Source organism: Oncorhynchus clarkii, unplaced genomic scaffold (assembly GCF_045791955.1).
Source record: "Oncorhynchus clarkii lewisi isolate Uvic-CL-2024 unplaced genomic scaffold, UVic_Ocla_1.0 unplaced_contig_2707_pilon_pilon, whole genome shotgun sequence".
Classification (NCBI taxonomy): domain Eukaryota; kingdom Metazoa; phylum Chordata; class Actinopteri; order Salmoniformes; family Salmonidae; genus Oncorhynchus; species Oncorhynchus clarkii.
In genome coordinates this window covers 64,631-87,371 of record NW_027258244.1, presented here as the reverse complement: position 1 = coordinate 87,371, position 22,741 = coordinate 64,631, and the positions used below count along the sequence as shown (strand labels likewise).

Here is a 22,741-nt window from a genome sequence, read left to right as displayed (position 1 = left end):
ACCTCAACGACTCAAACTGTCCCGATTGTTATTCTGTTTTGGAAATAGACAGATAGAAGTGACAAACGAGTGTTCGATGTGAGCATCCCTGAGGTCTCTCACTCTCTCTCTCTCTCTATATATATATATATATATATATATATATTTCTCTCTCTGTACCTCTCTCTCTCTCTAGAGAGAGAGGGGGGGGGGGGGCTGATCCTAGATCATAATGGATCAAGTTACATCGACCGGGGGGGGGGGGGGGGGTGATCCTAGATCATAATGAATCAGATTACATGGAGGGGAGGGGACAGATCCTAGATCATAATGAATCAGATTACATGGACCGGGGGGGGGGGGGGGCTGATCCTAGATCAGCACTCCTACTCTAAAACGCTTGAGACATATGTCCCCTGGTCAGTTCCAGGTGTGACGACGAGAGCGGCGGGCGTAGGCATGGCGACCAGGTAACTCGACAACCCGTCCTGTCTAAGAGATGCCGTAGTTGTTGTAGTATGCTGCCGTGGCGTCCGCCAGCACAGAGATCAGGCTGGTTTCCCCGACGACGCTGCTCTCAGAAGACGGAGCCGAGGCCGATGTCACCTGGATGTGACCGGTCACCGTCATCGTTCCTCCTCCTCCTCCTCCCTGTTCGGAACGGAACACCCCCACCCCTGCTGCTGCAGCGCCTGCCACCGTCGAGTTCAGGTACTGGTCGAACTCATCGCGGTCGACCTCCCCTAGAAGCTCTACCTGACTCAGCTGGTCCAAAGTCTCCAGGTGACTGTGGTTCTGCTCGGGAGGAGGGGATAGCTGACCCAAGTGGTGCTGTTGGTGGTGACCTGGGGAAAGGTGCCTTAAGTGAGGGTGATTGAGGCCCGGGTGGACCTGGAGCTGGGAGGACCAGGAGGATGGGTTGTAGTAGGACAGAGGATGCCCAGGGATGAGGCCTCCGGACTGGGTCTGGGACAAGTGGGAGAGGTGGGTCAGGTGGGAGTGGGAGCCACCACAGTGAATGGAAGTCTGAGTGGGGGTGTAGTCAGGGTGGTAGGATGAAGGACTGAGGCACATGGGACCCCCACCTCCACCTCCGGGGGTCTGACCCTGACGGTGCTGGTGGCGCTCCTCGGGGGAAGAGACGGACGAGGAGGAGGAAGAGGAGGAAGGGTAGTAGGAGGGGTGGTCGTGATCCAGAGGGGACATCTCAGGCGGGGTGGGGAGGCCGTAGGGATAGGTGTCGAAGCTGTTGGAGCTGGAGCTGGACGGTACGTCTCTGAAGGATCTAACCCCAGGTAGAGGCCCTGGGCTGCGGGAAGAGAGGGACGAGAACCCAACACCTCCATCACCACCACTAACCCCATCCTCGTCCTTATCCAAACCCAAGGGGTGGCAGAGGCCCCGGGGGTCGGACAAGGCATTCTGGTCGGGGCCCGCCAGGCTGCCCAGCAGGAAGCCGGGGTCCACGCGTTTACAGATGCGTTTTAGCTGCTTCTTGCGACGAGGCCGGTACTTATAGTTGGGGTAGTCCTGCATGTGCTGCACCCGCAGCCTCTCGGCCTCCTCCACGTAGGGACGCTTCTGAGAGGGGGTCAGCGCCTTCCACGACTTGCCTGGCATGAAGAAACAACAGGACATAGATTCATTTATTATCTTCAATAGTCTTATCAATCAATAATAATCTATCACTTATTTAATGTTGGATGGAAGATAACTTTAAAGACATATTAGTTGACTGAAACATTAGTGAAGAAAACACATAGCTGCTATTAGTTTTTACAGCAACAAAAAGGGCTAATTGTTAAACGTAATTTGTAATCCGTTAAAATGTTTTTGGAACGGTCGAGATCAGAGAGCCACAGCTGTAACCAATGGTTACATGGTGTGTTTTGTTCATGCGTTATTACAGTTGTGACACGGTCGCCGTTTAAATGAAAAGCACCTTCAAATTGTTGAGAATTATCTTGAAGATAATTTATGAACATCTAAGTGATGTCAGATCTAATTTCCAAAAGATGTCTTTACTGAAGGGCCATTTTCTTCTTTTGAAGGAATTTAACAGAAAAATATTTACCTTCCATGGTTTATATATAAATAAAGTATAAACTCTCTCATGTTGATCAGTTAAACTCTCTCATGTTGATGAATTGTATATGTGTTTCATGGAAAAGGTAGCCTAATTGGTTTTGTCAATTTGAGTCCACACAAAAAAACTCACGGAAGAACTGGTTCCCTTAAAAATGAAACATATTTATTTTAAATCTAAAACATCACATTTTCTCAGAAGGATGGAGACTTCTAGCAGCCTAACATTGAGAAGAAAAAAATGCATAGTTTAATTCAATCTGGTTGAAACTAAATTATTCACCCTATTCCGTGGTCGGAGAGATTTGTACTAACAGAAAATAATAGCATCACAAAAGCAAAGGGGATTTTGCGATAGGATACCTTATCCTGAAAAAATATATTTATATAAGTCCATGTAAAAACGTGTTTTAACGGAATTAATTTTTTAAAAAATGAATACTGCGTTAGGGGAAAACATATACTCTGTGTTCACACTGTAATACGGGCTACCATTTTTGTTGGCAAAGAGGAAAATAAAATGACTCATTCAATAATTTGAACGAAATAATGAACTACCCGCTATACCAAAAGGTAACCCAATTTTAACGAAAAAGCAACAAATAAGTCAAAATTAAAGTCTTTATTTTGAGCCTTAAAAGCTCATCCCCGCCAGTTCAATAGAAATGGATAGGGCTATGCTTTCAAAATGTATCAAAATCAGCAAATATATATTTACATTTTAACTGGCTAATATAGTTTGTCTGTTTTGATGTATTTTATGAGCGAAATATAGTTGTGAGTGACGGAAAACAGACAATAACGAAGCGCAAGGGCGCACGTTGAGATTTACGCACTAATCCAAGTGACCCACAGGCCTCTTGTTAAACTACCTCAATTTAAGAGAACTTTGTGCAATGAGATTGATTACCTATAAAATCGAATTAGCGACGTCCACTCATTAATTTACTGCCACTTAAAGTTTTCGTGAGGAGTTTATTTTTAATTTATTTTAGGACATAGCCTATATAACCAATATGCTCAAGAAACTAAGAAGTTTATATATTTTTTAATCGATTATAGTTTCTTTATATACTTCAGGCTAAAATTGAATACATAATTTCTCATCTCAATTACCTTGAAAAGTTGTAGGCTAGGAATAGCTCTGATTTGACATAGCCCAACTGTTGGCAGAGCCTGGGTATTGCGTAATAATGATAATAATAATATCCTAAATATTGTATCTATAAATATTACATATTTCCGTAAACATAAACGTTAATCTCACCTAGCATTTTACTGAGCTCTGCGTTGTGCAGGTCTGGGTTTTGGACAGCCAGGCGCTTCCTCTCATCTTTGGCCCAGACCATGAACGCATTCATGGGCCGCCTGATGCGCGGCTCCGACGCCTTGTCCACGGGAGTTCTGTGTGAGCCATGTCCGTCGGGCACGTCTCCATCTCCCGCCGAGCACTCAAAGCTCTCCGGCCAAGACGAGTACGCGCTGATCAGTGCAGCCATCCTCGCTCTCTGCGCTCTCTCCTCTCTCAACAAAACTTCACTTGCTCTCAATTTACTAGACTCTATTACAATGGGATGCGCCTTAAGAAATACGTTCCATAAGATATTTATCACTCTTTTTTAAGAGTAAAGAATTGGTTTGTAGCGACCTGACTCATCAACTGACTAAATTGGTTGAGCTGTAGGCTAGAAGTCTAAGCTAGACTGGATGCCACTTTTGGTTATGAGAAGCACCGTGTGTATGTGTGGTTTCTGATCTCCTCCTATGAGGTTGTGATTCAGTGTTTGCGATTCAGTGTTTGCTTGCGGTCGGGAGGCAAAACAGCTCTTTATATTTGGGCAGCAGGTTCCAACAGCAACCACAGAGGACTCTCAGCTCCTCCTTGACTGCAACTCGAAACCTGCCTTCGAGAAAAAAAAAGAAGGGGGAGAGGGACATTTCAGCACCATTTACTAATAAATCACGTCATACAACAAAAACAGCTTTAATAGGCTAGGCCTAATGACAGTAATAAAAGAAGAAGTCCTAATTGGTTCTTAGCTGTCATCTTAACTGTCATTTTATAGAATATAATAACTTTTATTCACCCCCCCCAATGGTATTACATTGCTTTAGATTTTTTGTACATTATTTTTTTTCGAATTATTATATTTTTCATATTATCTTAATGTAGATTGTCTTGACAGTGATATGTTTTTCTTTAAACCTGTAAAATAAGTAATAAGACACACGGAAAAGTTTCCAACACAAGTGTGTAATTACTTTGCCACCATGGCCTATTTATTGCCTTACCTCCCTTATCTCACCCCATTTACACTCACTGTATATAGACTTTTTTTCTATTGTAATACTGTATGTTTGTTTATTCCATGTGTAACTCTGTGTTGTTGTCTGTGTCGAACTGCTTTGCTTTATCTTGACCAGAGGTCGCAGTTGTAAATGAGAACTTGTTCTCAACTGGCCTACCTGGTTAAATAAAGGCGTTCTCAACTGGCCTACCTGGTTAAATAAAGGTGTTCTCAACTGGCCTACCTGGTTAAATAAAGGTGTTCTCAACTGGCCTACCTGGTTAAATAAAGGTGTTCTCAACTGGCTTACCTGGTTAAATAAAGGTGTTCTCAACTAGTCTACCTGGTTAAATAAAGGTGTTCTCAACTAGCCTACCTGGTTAAATAAAGGTGTTCTCAACTAGCCTACCTGGTTAAATAAAGGTGTTCTCAACTGGCCTACCTGGTTAAATAAAGGTGAAATAAATAATAATGCGGAAGACACATTTCAGTTGAATGCATTCAGTTGTACAATTTACTAGGTACCCCCCCCCCCCTCCCCCTCCCCCTTAGAAGCTTGACGCATGCACGATGATGGGGAAAGACCTATATTAGGCTGTAGGAAAGACCCTTTCCGTTCGTTTTGACTTTCATGACTTCAAATGACGTAGTAAAAGGTGATCTGTCCATTTCTCCAGCCTGGTTTCTAAGGATATACCGCTGGTTTCTAAGGATATACCGCTGGTTTCTAAGGATATACCGCTGGTTTCTAAGGATATACCGCTGGTTTCTAAGGATATACCGCTGGTTTCTAAGGATATACCGCTGGTTTCTAAGGATATACCGCTGGTTTCTAAGGATACACCACTGGTTTCTAAGGATATACCGCTGGTTTCTAAGGATATACCGCTGGTTTCTAAGGATATACCGCTGGTTTCTAAGGATATACCGCTGGTTTCTAAGGATACACCGCTGGTTTCTAAGGATATACCGCTGGTTTCTAAGGATACACCGCTGGTTTCTAAGGATATACCGCTGGTTTCTAAGGATATACCGCTGGTTTCTAAGGATATACCGCTGGTTTCTAAGGATACACCGCTGGTTTCTAAGGATATACCGCTGGTTTCTAAGGATATACCGCTGGTTTCTAAGGATATACCGCTGGTTTCTAAGGATATACCGCTGGTTTCTAAGGATACACCGCTGGTTTCTAAGGATACACCGCTGGTTTCTAAGGATATACCGCTGGTTTCTAAGGATATACCGCTGGTTTCTAAGGATATACCGCTGGTTTCTAAGGATATACCGCTGGTTTCTAAGGATATACCGCTGGTTTCTAAGGATATACCGCTGGTTTCTAAGGATACACCGCTGGTTTCTAAGGATACACCGCTGGTTTCTAAGGATATACCGCTGGTTTCTAAGGATATACCGCTGGTTTCTAAGGATACACCGCTGGTTTCTAAGGATATACCGCTGGTTTCTAAGGATATACCGCTGGTTTCTAAGGATATACCGCTGGTTTCTAAGGATATACCGCTGGTTTCTAAGGATACACCGCTGGTTTCTAAGGATACACCGCTGGTTTCTAAGGATACACCGCTGGTTTCTAAGGATATACCGCTGGTTTCTAAGGATATACCGCTGGTTTCTAAGGATATACCGCTGGTTTCTAAGGATATACCGCTGGTTTCTAAGGATATACCGCTGGTTTCTAAGGATACACCGCTGGTTTCTAAGGATACACCGCTGGTTTCTAAGGATATACCGCTGGTTTCTAAGGATATACCGCTGGTTTCTAAGGATACACCGCTGGTTTCTAAGGATATACCGCTGGTTTCTAAGGATATACCGCTGGTTTCTAAGGATACACCGCTGGTTTCTAAGGATATACCGCTGGTTTCTAAGGATATACCGCTGGTTTCTAAGGATACACCGCTGGTTTCTAAGGATACACCGCTGGTTTCTAAGGATACACCGCTGGTTTCTAAGGATACACCGCTGGTTTCTAAGGATACACCGCTGGTTTCTAAGGATACACCGCTGGTTTCTAAGGATACACCGCTGGTTTCTAAGGATACACCGCTGGTTTCTAAGGATACACCGCTGGTTTCTAAGGATACACCGCTGGTTTCTAAGGATACACCGCTGGTTTCTAAGGATATACCGCTGGTTTCTAAGGATACACCGCTGGTTTCTAAGGATACACCGCTGGTTTCTAAGGATATACCTCACCTGAGGACGTGTATGTAGACTAATCATACCTGCTCTTCTTCATGGCCTAAGAGACAGTTTATGCTTGATCGGAAAATGTGGTCGGAGGCACCTTGTGATGTACAGGTCATCTACAAGTCTCTGCTAGGTAAAGCCCCGCCTTATCTCAGCTAATTGAGGAGCCTCCTGAGGCAGCAGAGGCCAAATTGAGCTCTGTACCTTCATAACCTCTCAAACTTTGCAACAATGCAGAGGATTCTGTATAGCTCCACATTGACATGATTGGTTGACAGTACGTGAGGACGGACGGTCCTGTAATAAACACAAACTCACTTCCTTGACAACTTCCTTGACAACAGTTCTGTGCTGCTTCAGTGAAGCTCAAGAAGTATGAATGCCCTGACCGTAAATGTTGTATCACCGTAAATGCTGTATCACCGTAAATATATCAACGTAAATGTTGTATCAACGTAAATGTTGTATCAACGTAAATGTTGTATCAACGTAAATGTTGTATCAACGTAAATGTTGTATCAACGTAAATGTATCACCGTAAATGTTGTATCAACGTAAATGTTGTATCAACGTAAATGTTGTATCAACGTAAATGTTGCATCATCGTAAATGTATCAACGTAAATGTATCAACGTAAATGTTGTATCAACGTAAATGTATCACCGTAAATATATCAACGTAAATGTTGTATCAACGTAAATGTATCACAGTAAATGTTGTATCAACGTAAATGTATCACAGTAAATGTTGTATCAACGTAAATGTATCACAGTAAATGTTGTATCACAGTAAATGTTGTATCAACGTAAATGTATCACAGTAAATGTTGTATCAACGTAAATGTATCACAGTAAATGTTGTATCAACGTAAATGTATCACAGTAAATGTTGTATCAACGTAAATGTATCACAGTAAATGTTGTATCAACGTAAATGCTCCACGGCCAACGCAGACGTCGGATTGACCATTCAGCGCCTTTTAAAGGAAAGCAGCATCACTGCCGCCAACCTGCCGATGAATATTATAATACAAAGGATATATTATAATGATAATTAATTATTCAAGTGACATCAGCCTAGTAAAATTCTGGTTCTCTCTGTAGTGCCAATAGGTCTCAATACGATTTCCCTATTCCTGTCTCAATGTCCTAAAGCCCTGGTTTAGAAACTCATATACATTACACATTTATCACGTTGAAATAATCCCTATAAAAAAAAAAATATCACTCAAGCAAAGAAGTCTACAATCTCCGACCTACACCCCAGTAGCCCCTAGAGGTAATGGAGATTGATGCGGTAAAGAGGTCAATGTGATGCAGACCGTTGGGGGGGATAGAAGGACACAGGATTGACCTCTTATCGCATATCTATCCTCATGTACCTCTCCGATCTCTTTCCAGGAGTTCAAATACATTTTCTTGTCTACAAGGGTAGACTTCGTATATAAAGATGTATTTTTTTTTTGTGAACTTGTTCTGATAGCCCTTCATCAGAAGTTCTCCATGTTTGTTGTCAAGGATGTTTAAAGGAAGGGAGTTTGTGGTTTTACAGGATGTACCCCCCCCCCCCCCCTCACCTACTGTCAACCAATCATGTCAATGCGGAGATATGTGGAGGACTCAGCATTGCAAAAACAAAATGGGAGGCACACGGCATCGTCGTACGCTCGGTTTGACCTCTGCAAGCCTCTGGAGGCTCTGCAATCGCATCACACCTTCCGTATGGAGAATCCAGATCGCATTTTCAGATGAAGAAACCATTGTCTACAAGGGAGAGATAACTGAGGGAGAAACATAACATACAATGTAATTGTACAGGACAAAATGTAAGTACACTACATGACCAAAAGTATGTGGACACGTGCTTGTCAAACATCTCATTACAAAATCACGGGCATTAATATGGAGTTGGTTCCCCCTTTCTGGGAAGGCTTTCCACTAGATGTTGGAACATTGCTGCAGGGACTTGCTTCGGTTCAGCCACAACAGCATTAGTGAGGTCGGGCACTGATGTTGTGGGTGATTAGGCCTGGCTCACAGTTGGAATTCCAATTCATCCCAAAGGTGTTCGATGGGGTTGAGGTCAGGGCTCTGAGCAGGCCAGTCAAGTTCTTCCGCACAGATCTCCACAAACCATTTCTGTAAGGACCTAGCTTTGTGCACGGGGGCATTGTCATGCTGAAACAGGAAAGGGCCCTTCCCCAAACGGTTGCCACAAAGTTTGAAGCATAGAAGCATCTAGAATGTCTTTGTATACTGTAGTGTTTAGAGTCCCCTTCACTGGAACTAAGGGGCCCGAACCATGAAAAACAGCCCCAGACCATTATTCCTCCACCATAACCAGATTCGTCTGTCGGACTGCCAGATGGTGACACTAGATTCATCACTCCAGAGAACGAGTTTCCACTGCTCCAGAGTCCAATGGCGGCGAGCTTTACACCACTCCTGACGAAGCTTGGCATTGTGCATGGTGATCTTAGGCTTGTGTGCGGCTGCTCGGCCATGGAAACACATTTCATGAAGCTCCTGAAGAACAGTTATTTTGACGTTGCTTCAAGAGGCAGTTTGGAACTCTGTAGTGAGTGTTGAAACCGTGGACAGGCGATTTTTACACCCTACACGCTTCAGCACTCGGCGGTCCCGTTCTGTGAGCTTGTGTGGTCTACCACTTCACGGCTGAGCCGTTGTTGCTCCTAGAAGCTTCCACTTCACAATAACAGCACTTACAGTTCACCGTGGCAGCTCTAGCAGGGCAGAAATATGACAAACTCACTTGTTGGAAAGGTGGCATCCTATGACGGTGCTACGTTGAAAGTCACAGAGATCTTCAGTAAGGCCATTCTACTGCCAATGTTTGTCTATGGAGATTGCATGGCTGTGTGCTCGATTGTATACACCTGTCAGCAACGGGTGTGCCTGAAATAGCCGAATCCACTAATTTGAAGGGGTGTCCACATACTGTAAAGTGGGGCAAAAAAGTATTTAGTCAGCCACCAATTGTGCAAGTTCTCCCACTTAAAAAGATGAGAGAGGCCTGTAATTTTCATCATAGGTACACTTCAACTATGACAGACAAAATGAGGGAAAAAAATCCAGAAGATTACATTGTAGGATTTTTAATGAATTTATTTGCAAATTATGGTGGAAAATAAGTATTTGGTCACCTACAAACAAGCAAGATTTCTGGCCCCACTGTATATATAGTGTAAATGAGCCCAGGGTTCACATATTTCTCAAACTGGATTCTCCTCTTACTACTATGAACAACGACACCACATTCACTAAACTAGGCCTCTCTAATTACTATGAACAATGACACCACATTCACTAACATAGGCCTCTCTAATTACTATGAACAACGACACCACATTCACTAAACTAGGCCTCTCTAATTACTATGAACAACGACACCACATTCACTAACATAGGCCTCTCTAATTACTATAAACAATGACACCACATTCACTAAACTAGGCCTCTCTAATTACTATAAACGACACCACATTCACTAACATAGGCCTCTCTAATTACTATAAACAACGACACCACATTCACTAAACTAGGCCTCTCTAATTACTATAAACAACGACACCACATTCACTAACATAGGCCTCTCTAATTACTATAAACAACGACACCACATTCACTAAACTAGGCCTCTCTTACTACTATAAACAACGACACCACATTCACTAACATAGGCCTCTCTAATTACTATAAACAACGACACCACATTCACTAACATAGGCCTCTCTAATTACTATAAACAATGACACCACATTCACTAAACTAGGCCTCTCTAATTACTATAAACAATGACACCACATTCACTAAACTAGGCCTCTCTAATTACTATAAACAATGACACCACATTCACTAAACTAGGCCTCTCTTACTACTATAAACAACGACACCACATTCACTAAACTAGGCCTCTCTAATTACTATAAACAACAACACCACATTCACTAACATAGGCCTCTCTAATTACTATAAACAACACCACATTCACTAACATAGGCCTCTCTAATTACTATAAACAACAACACCACATTCACTAACATAGGCCTCTCTAATTACTATAAACAACAACACCACATTCACTAACATAGGCCTCTCTAATTACTATAAACAACAACACCACATTCACTAACATAGGCCTCTCTAATTACTATAAACAACAACACCACATTCACTAACATAGGCCTCTCTTACTACTATAAACAACACCACATTCACTAAACTAGGCCTCTCTTACTACTAGCCCTACGATATTACACCAAAGTCCTGTTTAAAAAAAACAAACCAATCTGTGCTTCAGAACCAAAAAGGGGGAAGGTCTTGACTGTTGACCAATGAATGACCAGTCATCAGCATTGGAGTGAAAAGGACACAAATCCAGATTATTGACCAAAAAGCTTGAATTTTTCTCCAGTTTTTTTTCAACCTGGCAAAAAACAAGAGTAGCCAAATTACATTCATAATATCCCGTTTAGCAATCTGCTCCGGACGCATCTTTGCCAGAACAATAGGCTCCCTGGTGAATTCATTGATAATTGTCATGTTTCAGACAGGCCTAGTTCGGGTGGGATATAATTACATACAGTAGGTTCTACCTCAACGGTGGGTCCTGGCTATACTCTATGTCTTACAGAAAGCTGTTGCATTCCACTACCTTCAACAGTGGAATGTCTATTTCATTTTCCTAGTTAGATAAAAAACAAATATGGGATGAAGATGTAAAATATTCAGAGGAATTCATTAATTCAGATTTTTAATTCATTAATTCAGATTTTTAATTCATTAATTCAGAAGAAAAAGGCTACACATTTTACATCCGTTGCATTTTATTTATATTTAAACTTTATTTAACTAGGCAAGTCAGTTAACAACAAATTCTTATTTTGCAATGACGGCCTAGGAACAGTGGGTTAACTGCCTTGTTCAGGGGCAGATCGACAGATTTGTACCTTGTCAGCGCAGGGGTTTGATCTTGCAACCTTCCGGTTACTAGTCCAACACTCTAACCATTAGACTACCTGCCTCCTCTAACCATTAGAATACCTGCCTCCTCTAACCACTAGGCTACCTGCCTCCTCTAACCATTAGAATACCTGCCTCCTCTAACCACTAGGCTACCTGCCTCCTCTAACCACTAGGCTACCTGCCTCCTCTAACCACTAGGCTACCTGCCTCCTCTAACCACTAGGCTACCTGCCTCCTCTAACCACTAGGCTACCTGCCTCCTCTAACCACTAGGCTACCTGCCTCCTCTAACCACTAGGCTACCTGCCTCCTCTAAACATTAGAATACCTGCCTCCTCTAAACATTAGAATACCTGCCTCCTCTAACCACTAGACTACCTGCCTCCTCTAACCACTAGACTACCTGCCTCCTCTAACCATTAGACTACCTGCCTCCTCTAACCATTAGACTACCTGCCTAATCTAACCACTAGACTACCTGCCTAATCTAACCACTAGACTACCTGCCTCCTCTAACCATTAGACTACCTGCCTCCTCTAACCACTAGACTACCTGCCTCCTCTAACCATTAGACTACCCGCCTCCTCTAACCACTAGACTACCCGCCTCCTCTAACCACTAGACTACCTGCCTCCTCTAACCATTAGACTACCTGCCTCCTCTAACCATTAGACATCCTGCCTAATCTAACCACTAGACTACCTGCCTCCTCTAACCATTAGACTACCTGCCTCCTCTAACCATTAGAATACTTGCCTCCTCTAACCATTAGACTACCTGCCTCCTCTAACCATTAGACTACCTGCCTCCTCTAACCATTAGACTACCTGCCTCCTCTAACCATTAGACTACCTGCCTCCTCTAACCATTAGACTACCTGCCTCCTCTAACCATTAGACTACCTGCCTCCTCTAACCATTAGACTACCTGCCTCCTCTAACCATTAGACTACCGGCCTCCTCTAACCATTAGACTACCTGCCTCCTCTAACCATTAGACTACCTGCCTCCTCTAACCATTAGACTACCTGCCTCCTCTAACCATTAGACTACCTGCCTCCTCTAACCATTAGATTACCTGCCTCCTCTAACCATTAGACTACCTGCCTCCTCTAACCATTAGACTACCTGCCTCCTCTACAGGTAGATGATTACAGGTAGATCGTTACGGGTAGATGATTACGGGTAGATGGTTACGGGTAGATCGTTACTGGTAGATGATTACGGGTAGATGATTACGGCTAGATGATTACGGGTAGATGGTTACGGGTAGATGGTTACGGGTAGATGATTACGGGTAGATGGTTACGGGTAGATGATTACGGTAGATGGTTACTGGTAGATGGTTACAGTAGATGGTTACGGGTAGATGGTTACGGGTAGATGGTTACGGGTAGATGGTTACGGGTAGATCGTTACGGGTAGATGATTACGGGTAGATGGTTACGGGTAGATGATTACGGGTAGATGGTTACAGTAGATGATTACGGGTAGATGGTTATGGGTAGATCGTTACGGGTAGATGATTACGGCTAGATGATTACGCGTAAATCGTTACTGGTAGATGATTACGGGTAGATGATTACAGGTAGATGATTACAGGTAGATCGTTACGGGTAGATGATTACGGGTAGATGATTACAGGTAGATGATTACAGGTAGATGATTACGGGTAGATGGTTACGGGTAGATAGTTACTGGTAGATGATTACGGGTAGATGATTACGGGTAGATGATTACAGGTAGATCGTTACGGGTAGATGGTTTCGGTACGGTGTTACAGTAGATGGTTACGGGTAGATGGTTACGGGTAGATGGTTACGGGTAGATGGTTACGGGTAGATGGTTACGGGTAGATGATTACGGTAGATGGTTACTGGAAGATGGTTACTGGTAGATGATTACGGGTAGATGATTACGGGTAGATGGTTACTGGTAGATGATTACGGGTAGATCATTACGGGTAGATCATTACGGGTAGATGGTTACGGGTAGATGGTTACGGGTAGATGATTACGGGTTGATGATTACAAGTAAATTGTTACGGGTAGATGGTTACGGGTAGATGGTTACGGGTAGATGATTACGGGTAGAAGGGTAAAAGGGATCTTGAAGAAGGTAGACTATCACTATTACGGGTAGATCATTACGGGTAGATGGTTACGGGTAGATGGTTACGGGTTGATGATTACAAGTAAATCGTTACGGGTAGATGGTTACGGGTAGATGATTACGGGTAGAAGGGTAAAAGGGATCTTGAAGAAGGTAGACTATCACTCAATTTTTCAACGCCATGACATGCCCTGTGGACGGCACTTAATTGGAGCCAATTTCCTCCTACAACAGGACAATGACCCAAAGCACAGCTCCAAACTATGCAATAACTATTTAGGGAAGAAGCAGTCAGCTGGTATTCTGTCTATAATGGAGCGGCCAGCACAGTCACCGGATCTCAACCCTATTGATCTGTTGTGGGAGCAGCTTGCCCATCAAGCCAGTCCAACTTGTGGGAGGGGCTTCAGGAAGCATGGGGTGAAATCTCTTCAGATTACCTCAACAAATTGACAACTAGAACACCAAAGGTCTGCAAGGCTGTAATTTGATGAAAGCAAAAGTTTGAAGGACACAATTATTATTTCAATTAAAAATCATTATTTATAACCATGTCAACATCTTGACTGTATTTCCTGTTCATTTTGCAACTCATTTCATGTATGTTTTCATGGAAAACAAGGACATTTCTAAGTGACCCCAAACTTTTGTCACGGTAGTGTATATAGACAAGTCATGTCCTGTTCAACAAGTTACACCCTGCTATAGACACGTGTTTAAACTATTTATTTTAGTAGCCAACTGAAAGACAACTGATATGGAGGACAATAATTGTAGCGGATCAATATAAACACGAGACGAGGCAGTTCATGGATTGATAAGGTGATTGGAGTTGCATCAGGTCTGGTTCAGAGAAATCAGTAGAAACACTACATACATACGTTAATGTCCTAGGTTCTGGATGTATTGCATGTCAGATTGATTGGCAAAAAGCCAATCTAGAAATTCTTCAACAGATAAAAAAAAAAAAAAAACAGTTTTCATTTGAGTTTGATTTATTGATCGGGAACATTGACAGCTTGATTTCATCTGATTAAAAAGAGAACACGTTATTATGAAATCAAACACACATCAATTCATTTCTACAAGACCCCCTGTCCTCTTTTAGAATGACTTCCTGTCCCGTTTTAGAATTGCCCCCTGTCCCGTTTTAGAATGGCCCCCTGTCCCGTTTTAGAATGGCCCCCTGTCCTGTTTTAGAATGGCCCCCTGTCCCGTTTTAGAATGGCCCCCTGTCCCGTTTTAGAATGGCCCCCTGTCCTGTTTTAGAATGGCCCCCTGTCCTGTTTTAGAATGGCCCCCTGTCCTGTTTTAGAATGGCCCCCTGTCCTGTTTTAGAATGGCCCCCTGTCCTGTTTTAGAATGGCCCCCTGTCCTGTTTTAGAATGGCCCCCTGTCCTGTTTTAGAATGGCCCCCTGTCCTGTTTTAGAATGGCCCCCTGTCCTGTTTTAGAATGGCCCCCTGTCCTGTTTTAGAATTCGCCCCCGATCCTGTTTTAGAATGGCTGTCTAATACCAATTCATCAAAGATCATCATACACAGACTACAGGGAGACTTTAGGGAGACTACAGGGAGCAGAGACTACAGGGAGACTACAGGGAGACTACAGGGGGCAGAGACTACAGGGAGACTTTAGGGAGACTACAGGGAGACTACGGGGAGCAGAGACTACGGGGAGACTACAGGGAGACTACAGGGGAACTACAGGGAGACTACAGGGAGACTACGGGGAGACTACAGGGAGCAGAGACTACGGGGAGACTACAGGGAGCAGAGACTACAGGGAGACTACAGGGAGCAGAGACCACAGGGAGACCACAGGGAGACTACAGGGAGACTACAGGGGGCAGAGACTACAGGGAGACTTTAGGGAGACTACAGGGAGACTACAGAGGGCAGAGACTACAGGGAGACTACAGGGGGCATCCAGAGAACATAGAGTCACAATGATCATTCTAAAAGTGTATCTCTGGGAAAGCACCAAACTCATCCTGAATGACTCCAGAAACGTAGGACCACCTAGATTCTTTACAGCAGATATTCAGTCCAAACTACCCGATGAGAATCACTCTGTGCATAGACCCAGTTCTTTCATGTATGAACAGAGGCCTACTGTACTGTAACACAGAAACCCGAGGACTATTGTGCATCCCAAACGGCACCCTATTCTCTCTCTATAATAATATATAGTGCACTACTTTATATCAGAGCCATATGGGAGTAGTGCACTACAAAGGGATTAGGGTGCCATTTGAGACGACAGTTCAAGAGAAGACGGTTCTAATAGTTCTACAAAGAATGTAGATCTGTTCTCTTCTTCTTCTTCTTCTTGTCCTTTTTAGATTTCTTCTCTTTTACCGCGATCACCTCATCCTCCACGACAACCACCTCCTCCCCCCATTTCTTATTTACAACCTCACACTCCGTTGTTAAGTCTACTATTTGGCGGTCCTGGTAGTTCTGCTCCACGCCAGTGGTGGCGCTGCAGTCTTCAGCCAACACCTCTTTCTCCGCCCGCTTTCTCTGTCTCTTCTTCTCGCGCCCCTCCGACACGGGAGCTACGACACACTCTTCCTTCATCACCACCACCACGTCATCCTCTTCCCTCTCCCCCTTTCTCTTCTTCTCGCGCCCCTCCGACACGGGATCTACGACACACTCTTGCTTCACCACCACCACGTCATCCTCTTCCCTCTCTCTCTTTCTCCTCTTCTTCTTCTTCTTCTTCTTTGACGTGAGTTCCTCTGTGTGGTCAGTGACAAAATCAGCCGGGACTTGCTGCGTATCACTGGTCTCTGGTGATGAGGTTGCAGTGGGAGCCTCTCCACGACCCTTTTTCAGCTGAGCCATCCGCTGGGCAAAGTACTCCTGCATGGAGAGGTTGCTGGTGACTGTCTTGGTGATGGCCTCTACATCAGGTTCAGGGGTCGTAACCTTTGTAGCTGGTGCTGTAACTGCCCTGGTCTCCTTCTCGTTCATTCCCTGGGAGTCTGGCCCACTGCTCTCCTACAGAGACATATAGAAACACATTAGAAATGTAAAAGTAAGAATAGTTTTATGTCCCCCTACTGTCTACCACTTTACATAATCACTGGTATGTCTAATAAAATCACTGTGTGCATTTATTTCATGAAAAAAAATATATATATATATACTTGTAATAATAGATTTCCCCTGAGTCACCTTTTGCCATTAAATGCTCAGGTCTGATTGGGTGAGAGTGTTGATACAAATGTAAATATATTTACATACACGGCCCTGATTGGCGGATAGCATTGTGTAGACTCTAAAAGCAGAATCTTCATTTTGACGAGATGAAAACGTAACCATTTACTTTTCCCATTTTAAGGTTATTAGAATTGAAAAATGTTTGAATACAACTGTTCGAGTAACTACCACCCGTCATATGCAAATTAAAGATGACTGGTCATTGGTCAGAATAATCCGATTGTGATGTCATGCTCTGGTCCAAAAACTCCATCCCACCTGACCAGGCTGAAATTACAACCTTTTCCCACCCCACCAAAAAAGCTCTTACACTAAAAAGGCCCTGACAATAATTTCCACAATTTCAGAGTGTTGTTTTCAACCTCCGGGTGGAAATATATGTATATTTTTAAACAGGAGGAAAAAAAAACAAGTGTTTGTCTGCACTGACCCTTTAAAACAGTCAACACCCCCCCCCCCCCCAGTCTCTACATCTCACCTCCACAACCACTGACGGTCAATGAACTGGTCTTCTGTACATGTCCCAGTGACATCGTCACATTGCAGCACTGTTGGGCTTTCAGAACATCTCACCAGTGTACAACAAAAATAAAATAGAGAACGTGAGTTCTTGACAGTAGAGTTCCCTGAAGCGTTCGGCTTCTATTGGTTTCAATTAGAAGACGAGGGGGGTTTTGGTGTTGCTAAGGGAGTCTTTGCACCCCGTCTATGGTAGGTGCCAGGCACACCGGTTTGAGTGTGTCGAGAACTGCACCTCTGCTAGGATTTACACACTCAACTGTTTCCCGTTTGTATCAAGAATGGTCCACAACCTAAAGTACATCCAGCCAATGGGACACAACCTAAAGTACATCCAGCCAATGGGACACAACCTAAGGTACATCCAGCCAATGAGACACAACCTAAAGTACATCCAGCCAATGGGACACAACCTAAAGTACATCCAGCCAATGGTCCACAACCTAAAGTACATCCAGCCAATGGGACACAACCTAAAGTACATCCAGCCAATGGTCCACAACCTAAAGTACATCCAGCCAATGGTCCACAACCTAAAGTACATCCAGCCAATGGGACACAACCTAAAGTACATCCAGCCAATGGGACACAACCTAAAGTACATCCAGCCAATGGGACACAACTGCGAGAAGCATTCGAGTCAACGATGGGCCACTACCCCAGTGGAACGTTTGACACCTTATAGAAGTCCCCTGACGAATTGAGTCTGTCCTGGAGGGCAACGCAATATCAGGAAGGTGTTCCTAATGTTTTGTAAACTCACAGGGTTCTTTCTCCTCTGATATTTGCAGGGGGGGGGGGGGGAAATGACATTCCCATTTCCTCTGGCTCTGAAGTCAGCTTCACTCCCTTATGTTAATGTATTCATATACATACAGCAATATATATTATCTGTGTCTGAATCCCAAATAGCACCCTATTCCCTAAATAGTGTACTACTTTTGACCAGAACCTGGTGCACTATATAGGGTACAAGGCCAGTATGGTTATTTTTTCTTTCTTCGCTCTTTGTTCATGCAGCTGGTTAACTTAAGCAATTCGGGAATATTGCAAGATTTACAGATACCTCTTGGTTAGGCCACATGGGATTAAAGCAAGCATTCTACTGGTCATTAATCTCTGTCCTCGACCAACCAGAACACAGATTATAGTCGATACTATCCCACACAGGAAAGGGAGGGTAGTGTTCTGAGGACGCATACATTGATCCAACGGACAAAAACAAATAAATGATTTGAGCTGAACAATGGGATGTTTGATTTTTTTTTGGTTGGTATTTTGATATTATGTAAATCGGGATGAGTCCTGAGATGATTAAATATTTAAAATCATTAAACCTCTCACTTAAAGCTTCACCCTATACAAAAGTCTCACTTCAAACCAAAACGATTCTCCAGTAGATTACTAAGAAAAGCCGATTCCTTGTTCAAAGTATCTCTCTTTCTCAAACATGCAATTTTATTTATTTTATCTTTATTTAACTAGGCAAGTCAGTTAAGAACAAATTCTTATTTTCAAAGACGGCCTAGGGAACAGTGGGTTAACTGCCTGTTCAGGGGCAGAATGATAGATTTGTACCTTGTCAGCTCAGGGATTCGAACTTGCAACCTTTCGGTTACTAGTCCAACGCTCTAACCACTATGCTACCCTGCCGCCTCTCCACTCTAACCACTAGGCTACCCTGCCGCCTCTCCACTCTAACCACTAGGCTACCCTGCCGCCTCCACACTCTAACCACTAGGCTACCCTGCCGCCTCTACACTCTAACCACTAGGCTACCCTGCCACAATAAAGAGCTGGTTACAATTGTTTCAATATCATCCACTAGAAAAGACAGAATAAATATTACAACAAATATTATGGTAGAACTCAAAATGTTGATAAAATACCTGCGTTTATGGGAAATATGTTTGAAATAGGTACTTTCTTTTTAAATGATATTGTAAATTGTAGAGTGACAGAACCTTCAGAAAGTATTCAAACCCCTTGACGTATTCCACATGCTGTTGTGTTACGGCCTGAATTCAAAATGGATTAAATATATTTTTCCCCCTCGGCCATTTACACACAATACCCCAATAATGACAAAATGAGAGAGAAAAAAAATTGGGGCCGATATTTTTTGAAAATTAATTTTTTTTTAAATGAAAAATTCACACCCCTGTGTCAATACTTTGTAGAAGCAGCGATTACAGCTGTGAGTCTTTCTGGGTACTTATCCAACAGCTGTGAGTCTTTCTGGGTACTTATCCAACAGCTGTGAGTCTTTCTGGGTAAGTCTCTAAGAGTTTTCCACACCTGGATTGTGTAACATTTGCCCATTATTATTTTCAAAATTCTTCAAGCTCTGTCTAATTGGCTGTAGATTTTCAAGTAGATTGAAGTCAAAACTGTAACTCGGCCACTCAGGAACATTCACTGTCTTCTTGTTTAGCAACTTCAGTGTATATTTGGCCTTATGTTTAAGGTTGTTGTCCTGCTGAAAGGTGAATTCATCTCTCAGTGTCTGGTGAAAAGCAGACAACCAGGTTTTCCGCTAGGATTTTGCCCTTGTTTAGCTCCATTCACTGTATTTTTATCCTGAAAACCTCCCCAGTCCTTAACGATTACAAGAATACCCATAACATGATGCAGCCACCACTATGCTTGATAATATGGAGAGTGGTACTCTTAGTTAGGAAGGACACCTGTATCTTTGTAGTGACTGGGTGTATTGATACACCATCCAAAGTGTAATTAATAACTTCACCTTGCTCAAAGGGATATTAAAATGTCTGCTTTAAAAAAATATATATATATGTTTTATCTACCAATAGGTGCCCTTCCTTGTGAGGCATTGAAAACCTTCCTGGTCTTTGTGGTTGAATCTGTGTTTGAAATTCACTTCTCGACTGAAGGACGTCACAGATAATTCTGTGTGTTGGGTACAGAGAAGTCATAAAAAAAAAATAATGTTAAACACTATTGTATTACGTGACTTTTTAATCAAATTGTTACTCCTGAATTTATTTAGGCTTGCCATAACAAAGGGGTTGGATACTTATTGACTTTTCATTTTTTAATTCATTTGTAAACGGTTCTAAAAAAACATAATTCTACTTTGACATTCTGGGGTATTGTATGTAGCCCAGTGACACAAAATCTACATTTAATCCATTTTAGATTCAGGCTGTAAACAACAACAAAATGTGGAAAAGTCGAGAGGTGTGAATACTTTCTCTAGGCACTGCACGGAGCCATCAGATCTGCACGTCTCACACGGAGCCATCAGATCTGCACCTCTCACAGGGAGCCATCAGATCTGCACCTCTCACACGGAGCCATCAGATCTGCACGTCTCACACGGAGCCATCAGATCTGCACCTCTCACAGGGAGCCATCAGATCTGCACCTCTCACAGGGAGCCATCAGATCTGCACCTCTCACAGGGAGCCATCAGATCTGCACCTCTCATAGGGAGCCATCAGATCTGCACCTCTCACACGGAGCCATCAGATATGCACCTCTCTCAGGGAGCCATCAGATCTGCACCTCTCACAGGGAGCCATCAGATCTGCATGGCTCTGCATGGCTCACACGGAGCCATCAGATCTGCACCTCTCACACGGAGCCATCAGATCTGCACGTCTCCCAGGGAGCCATCAGATTTGCACCTCTCACAGGGAGCCATCAGATCTGCACCTCTCACAGGGAGCCATCAGATCTGCACCTCTCACAGGGAGCCATCAGATCTGCACCTCTCACAGGGAGCCATCAGATCTGCACCTCTCACACGGAGCCATCAGATCTGCACGTCTCACACGGAGCCATCAGATCTGCACCTCTCACACAGAGCCATCAGATCTGCACCTCTCTCAGGGAGCCATCAGATCTGCACCTCTCACAGGGAGCCATCAGATCTGCACCTCTCACAGGGAGCCATCAGATCTGCACGTCTGACACGGAGCCATCAGAACTAAACGTCTCACACGGAGCCATCAGAACTAAACGTCTCACACGGAGCCATCAAAACTAAACGTCTCACACGGAGCCATCAGAACTAAACGTCTCACACAGAGCCATCAGAACTAAACGTCTCACACGGAGCCATCAGAACTAAACGTCTCACACGGAGCCATCAGAACTAAACGTCTCACACGGAGCCATCAGAACTAAACGTCTCACACTGAGCCATCAGAACTAAACGTCTCACACGGAGCCATCAGAACTAAACGTCTCACACTGCATGGGAAGGTCTGCTCAATCTAAGATGACAATCAATAGATTACAGCACTTCCCCAAAAATAGAGGAGACAGGTGGCAGCGGGAGGAGGTAGGGAACTGGTCTGTCTGCCCAATATAAAGGATCAATACTGGAGGAGGCAGTGGGAGGAGGTAGGGAACTGGTCTGTCTGCCCAATATAAAGGATCACAACTGGAGGAGGCAGTGGGAGGAGGTAGGGAACTGGTCTGTCTGCCCAATATAAAGGATCACAACTGGAGGAGGCAGTGGGAGGAGGTAGGGAACTGGTCTGTCTGCCCAATATAAAGGATCACAACTGGAGGTGGCAGTGGGAGGAGGTAGGGAACTGGTCTGTCTGCCCAATATAAAGGATAAATACTGGAGGAGGAGGGTGGCAGCGGGAGGAGGTAGGGAACTGGTCTGTCTGCCCAATATAAAGGATCACAACTGGAGGAGGCGGGGAACTGGTCTGTCTGCCCAATATAAAGGATCACAACTGGAGGAGGAGGGTGGCAGCGGGAGGAGGTAGGGAACTGGTCTGTCTGCCCAATATAAAGGATCAAAACTGGAGGAGGAATAAGAATAGCACAAATAGGAAAGTATACCAGTTTAATTTGAGGACCAGGATGTTGACAGCAGCGCCACACAAATTACAAAGTAGCTGGGAAGAGATTCTTGATGTACAGATTACATGGTACGAGGTGAGAGATTCTTTATGTACAGATTACATGGTACGAGTTGATATATAAAACAACACAAACTTCAAGACTTTTTGCTTTTCAGCTTAAAATATTGTACTGATTTTTTTTGCGCTGAATATTTGGGGAATACAGCCGTCACAGATTTGCAGATTTTGTTGTGAGGATACAGAATCAATAGACCATTTGTTCTGGTAGTGACCTCAGGTAGCCTGTTTCTGGTCTCAAGTTCAGGAATGGCTGGGTAGTTGTTGGCACATAGGTTGGGTGGTCATTGGTATTCAGGGTGGGCAGTCGTTAGCACAAATCCCCTTCTATATCCTCTTTGACTAACGTCTCAAATCCCATAAAACGTTTTCTGCAGCCTCAGATCTCTACTGAGTTAGACACAACAGAACAGGACTGTAGGTGAGTTA

General features: G+C 43.6%; 2 protein-coding genes across 2 annotated transcripts in view; both read right to left on the bottom strand.

Annotated features, from left to right (window-relative positions):
- Positions 1 to 389: 389 nt before the first annotated feature.
- LOC139396240 (transcription factor Sox-7-like) lies at positions 390 to 3,853 on the bottom strand. The gene is made up of 2 exons (XM_071143383.1): positions 3,332 to 3,853; positions 390 to 1,592 (listed from the first exon to the last, which is right to left on the bottom strand). Exons 1-2 carry the CDS (start codon positions 3,561 to 3,563, stop codon positions 472 to 474), a joined length of 1,353 nt encoding a protein of 450 aa, XP_070999484.1. The 5' UTR covers positions 3,564 to 3,853; the 3' UTR covers positions 390 to 471.
- Positions 3,854 to 14,368: 10,515 nt separating this feature from the next.
- Positions 14,369 to 22,741, bottom strand: part of LOC139396239 (PIN2/TERF1-interacting telomerase inhibitor 1-like) — a 67,577-nt gene continuing 59,204 nt past the window's right edge. The window contains exons 7-9 of the mRNA XM_071143382.1: positions 15,273 to 16,664; positions 15,025 to 15,223; positions 14,369 to 14,820 (exon numbers count right to left, since the gene is read on the bottom strand). Of these exons, the coding sequence (XP_070999483.1) occupies positions 15,948 to 16,664 (717 nt within the window). The 3' untranslated portion in view covers positions 14,369 to 14,820; positions 15,025 to 15,223; positions 15,273 to 15,947. The remainder of the gene's footprint in view (positions 14,821 to 15,024; positions 15,224 to 15,272; positions 16,665 to 22,741) is intronic.

What these genes read in the sequence shown, in the direction of transcription:
- LOC139396240 (XM_071143383.1), bottom strand. Translation starts at nt 3,563, where the DNA reads ATGGCTGCACTGATCAGCGCGTACTCGTCTTGGCCGGAGAGCTTTGAG. An exon ending in AGAGCTCAGTAAAATGCTAG is followed by an intron (nt 1,593 to 3,331) that starts GTGAGATTAACG and finishes TCTTCATGCCAG; the next exon opens with GCAAGTCGTGGAAGGCGCTG.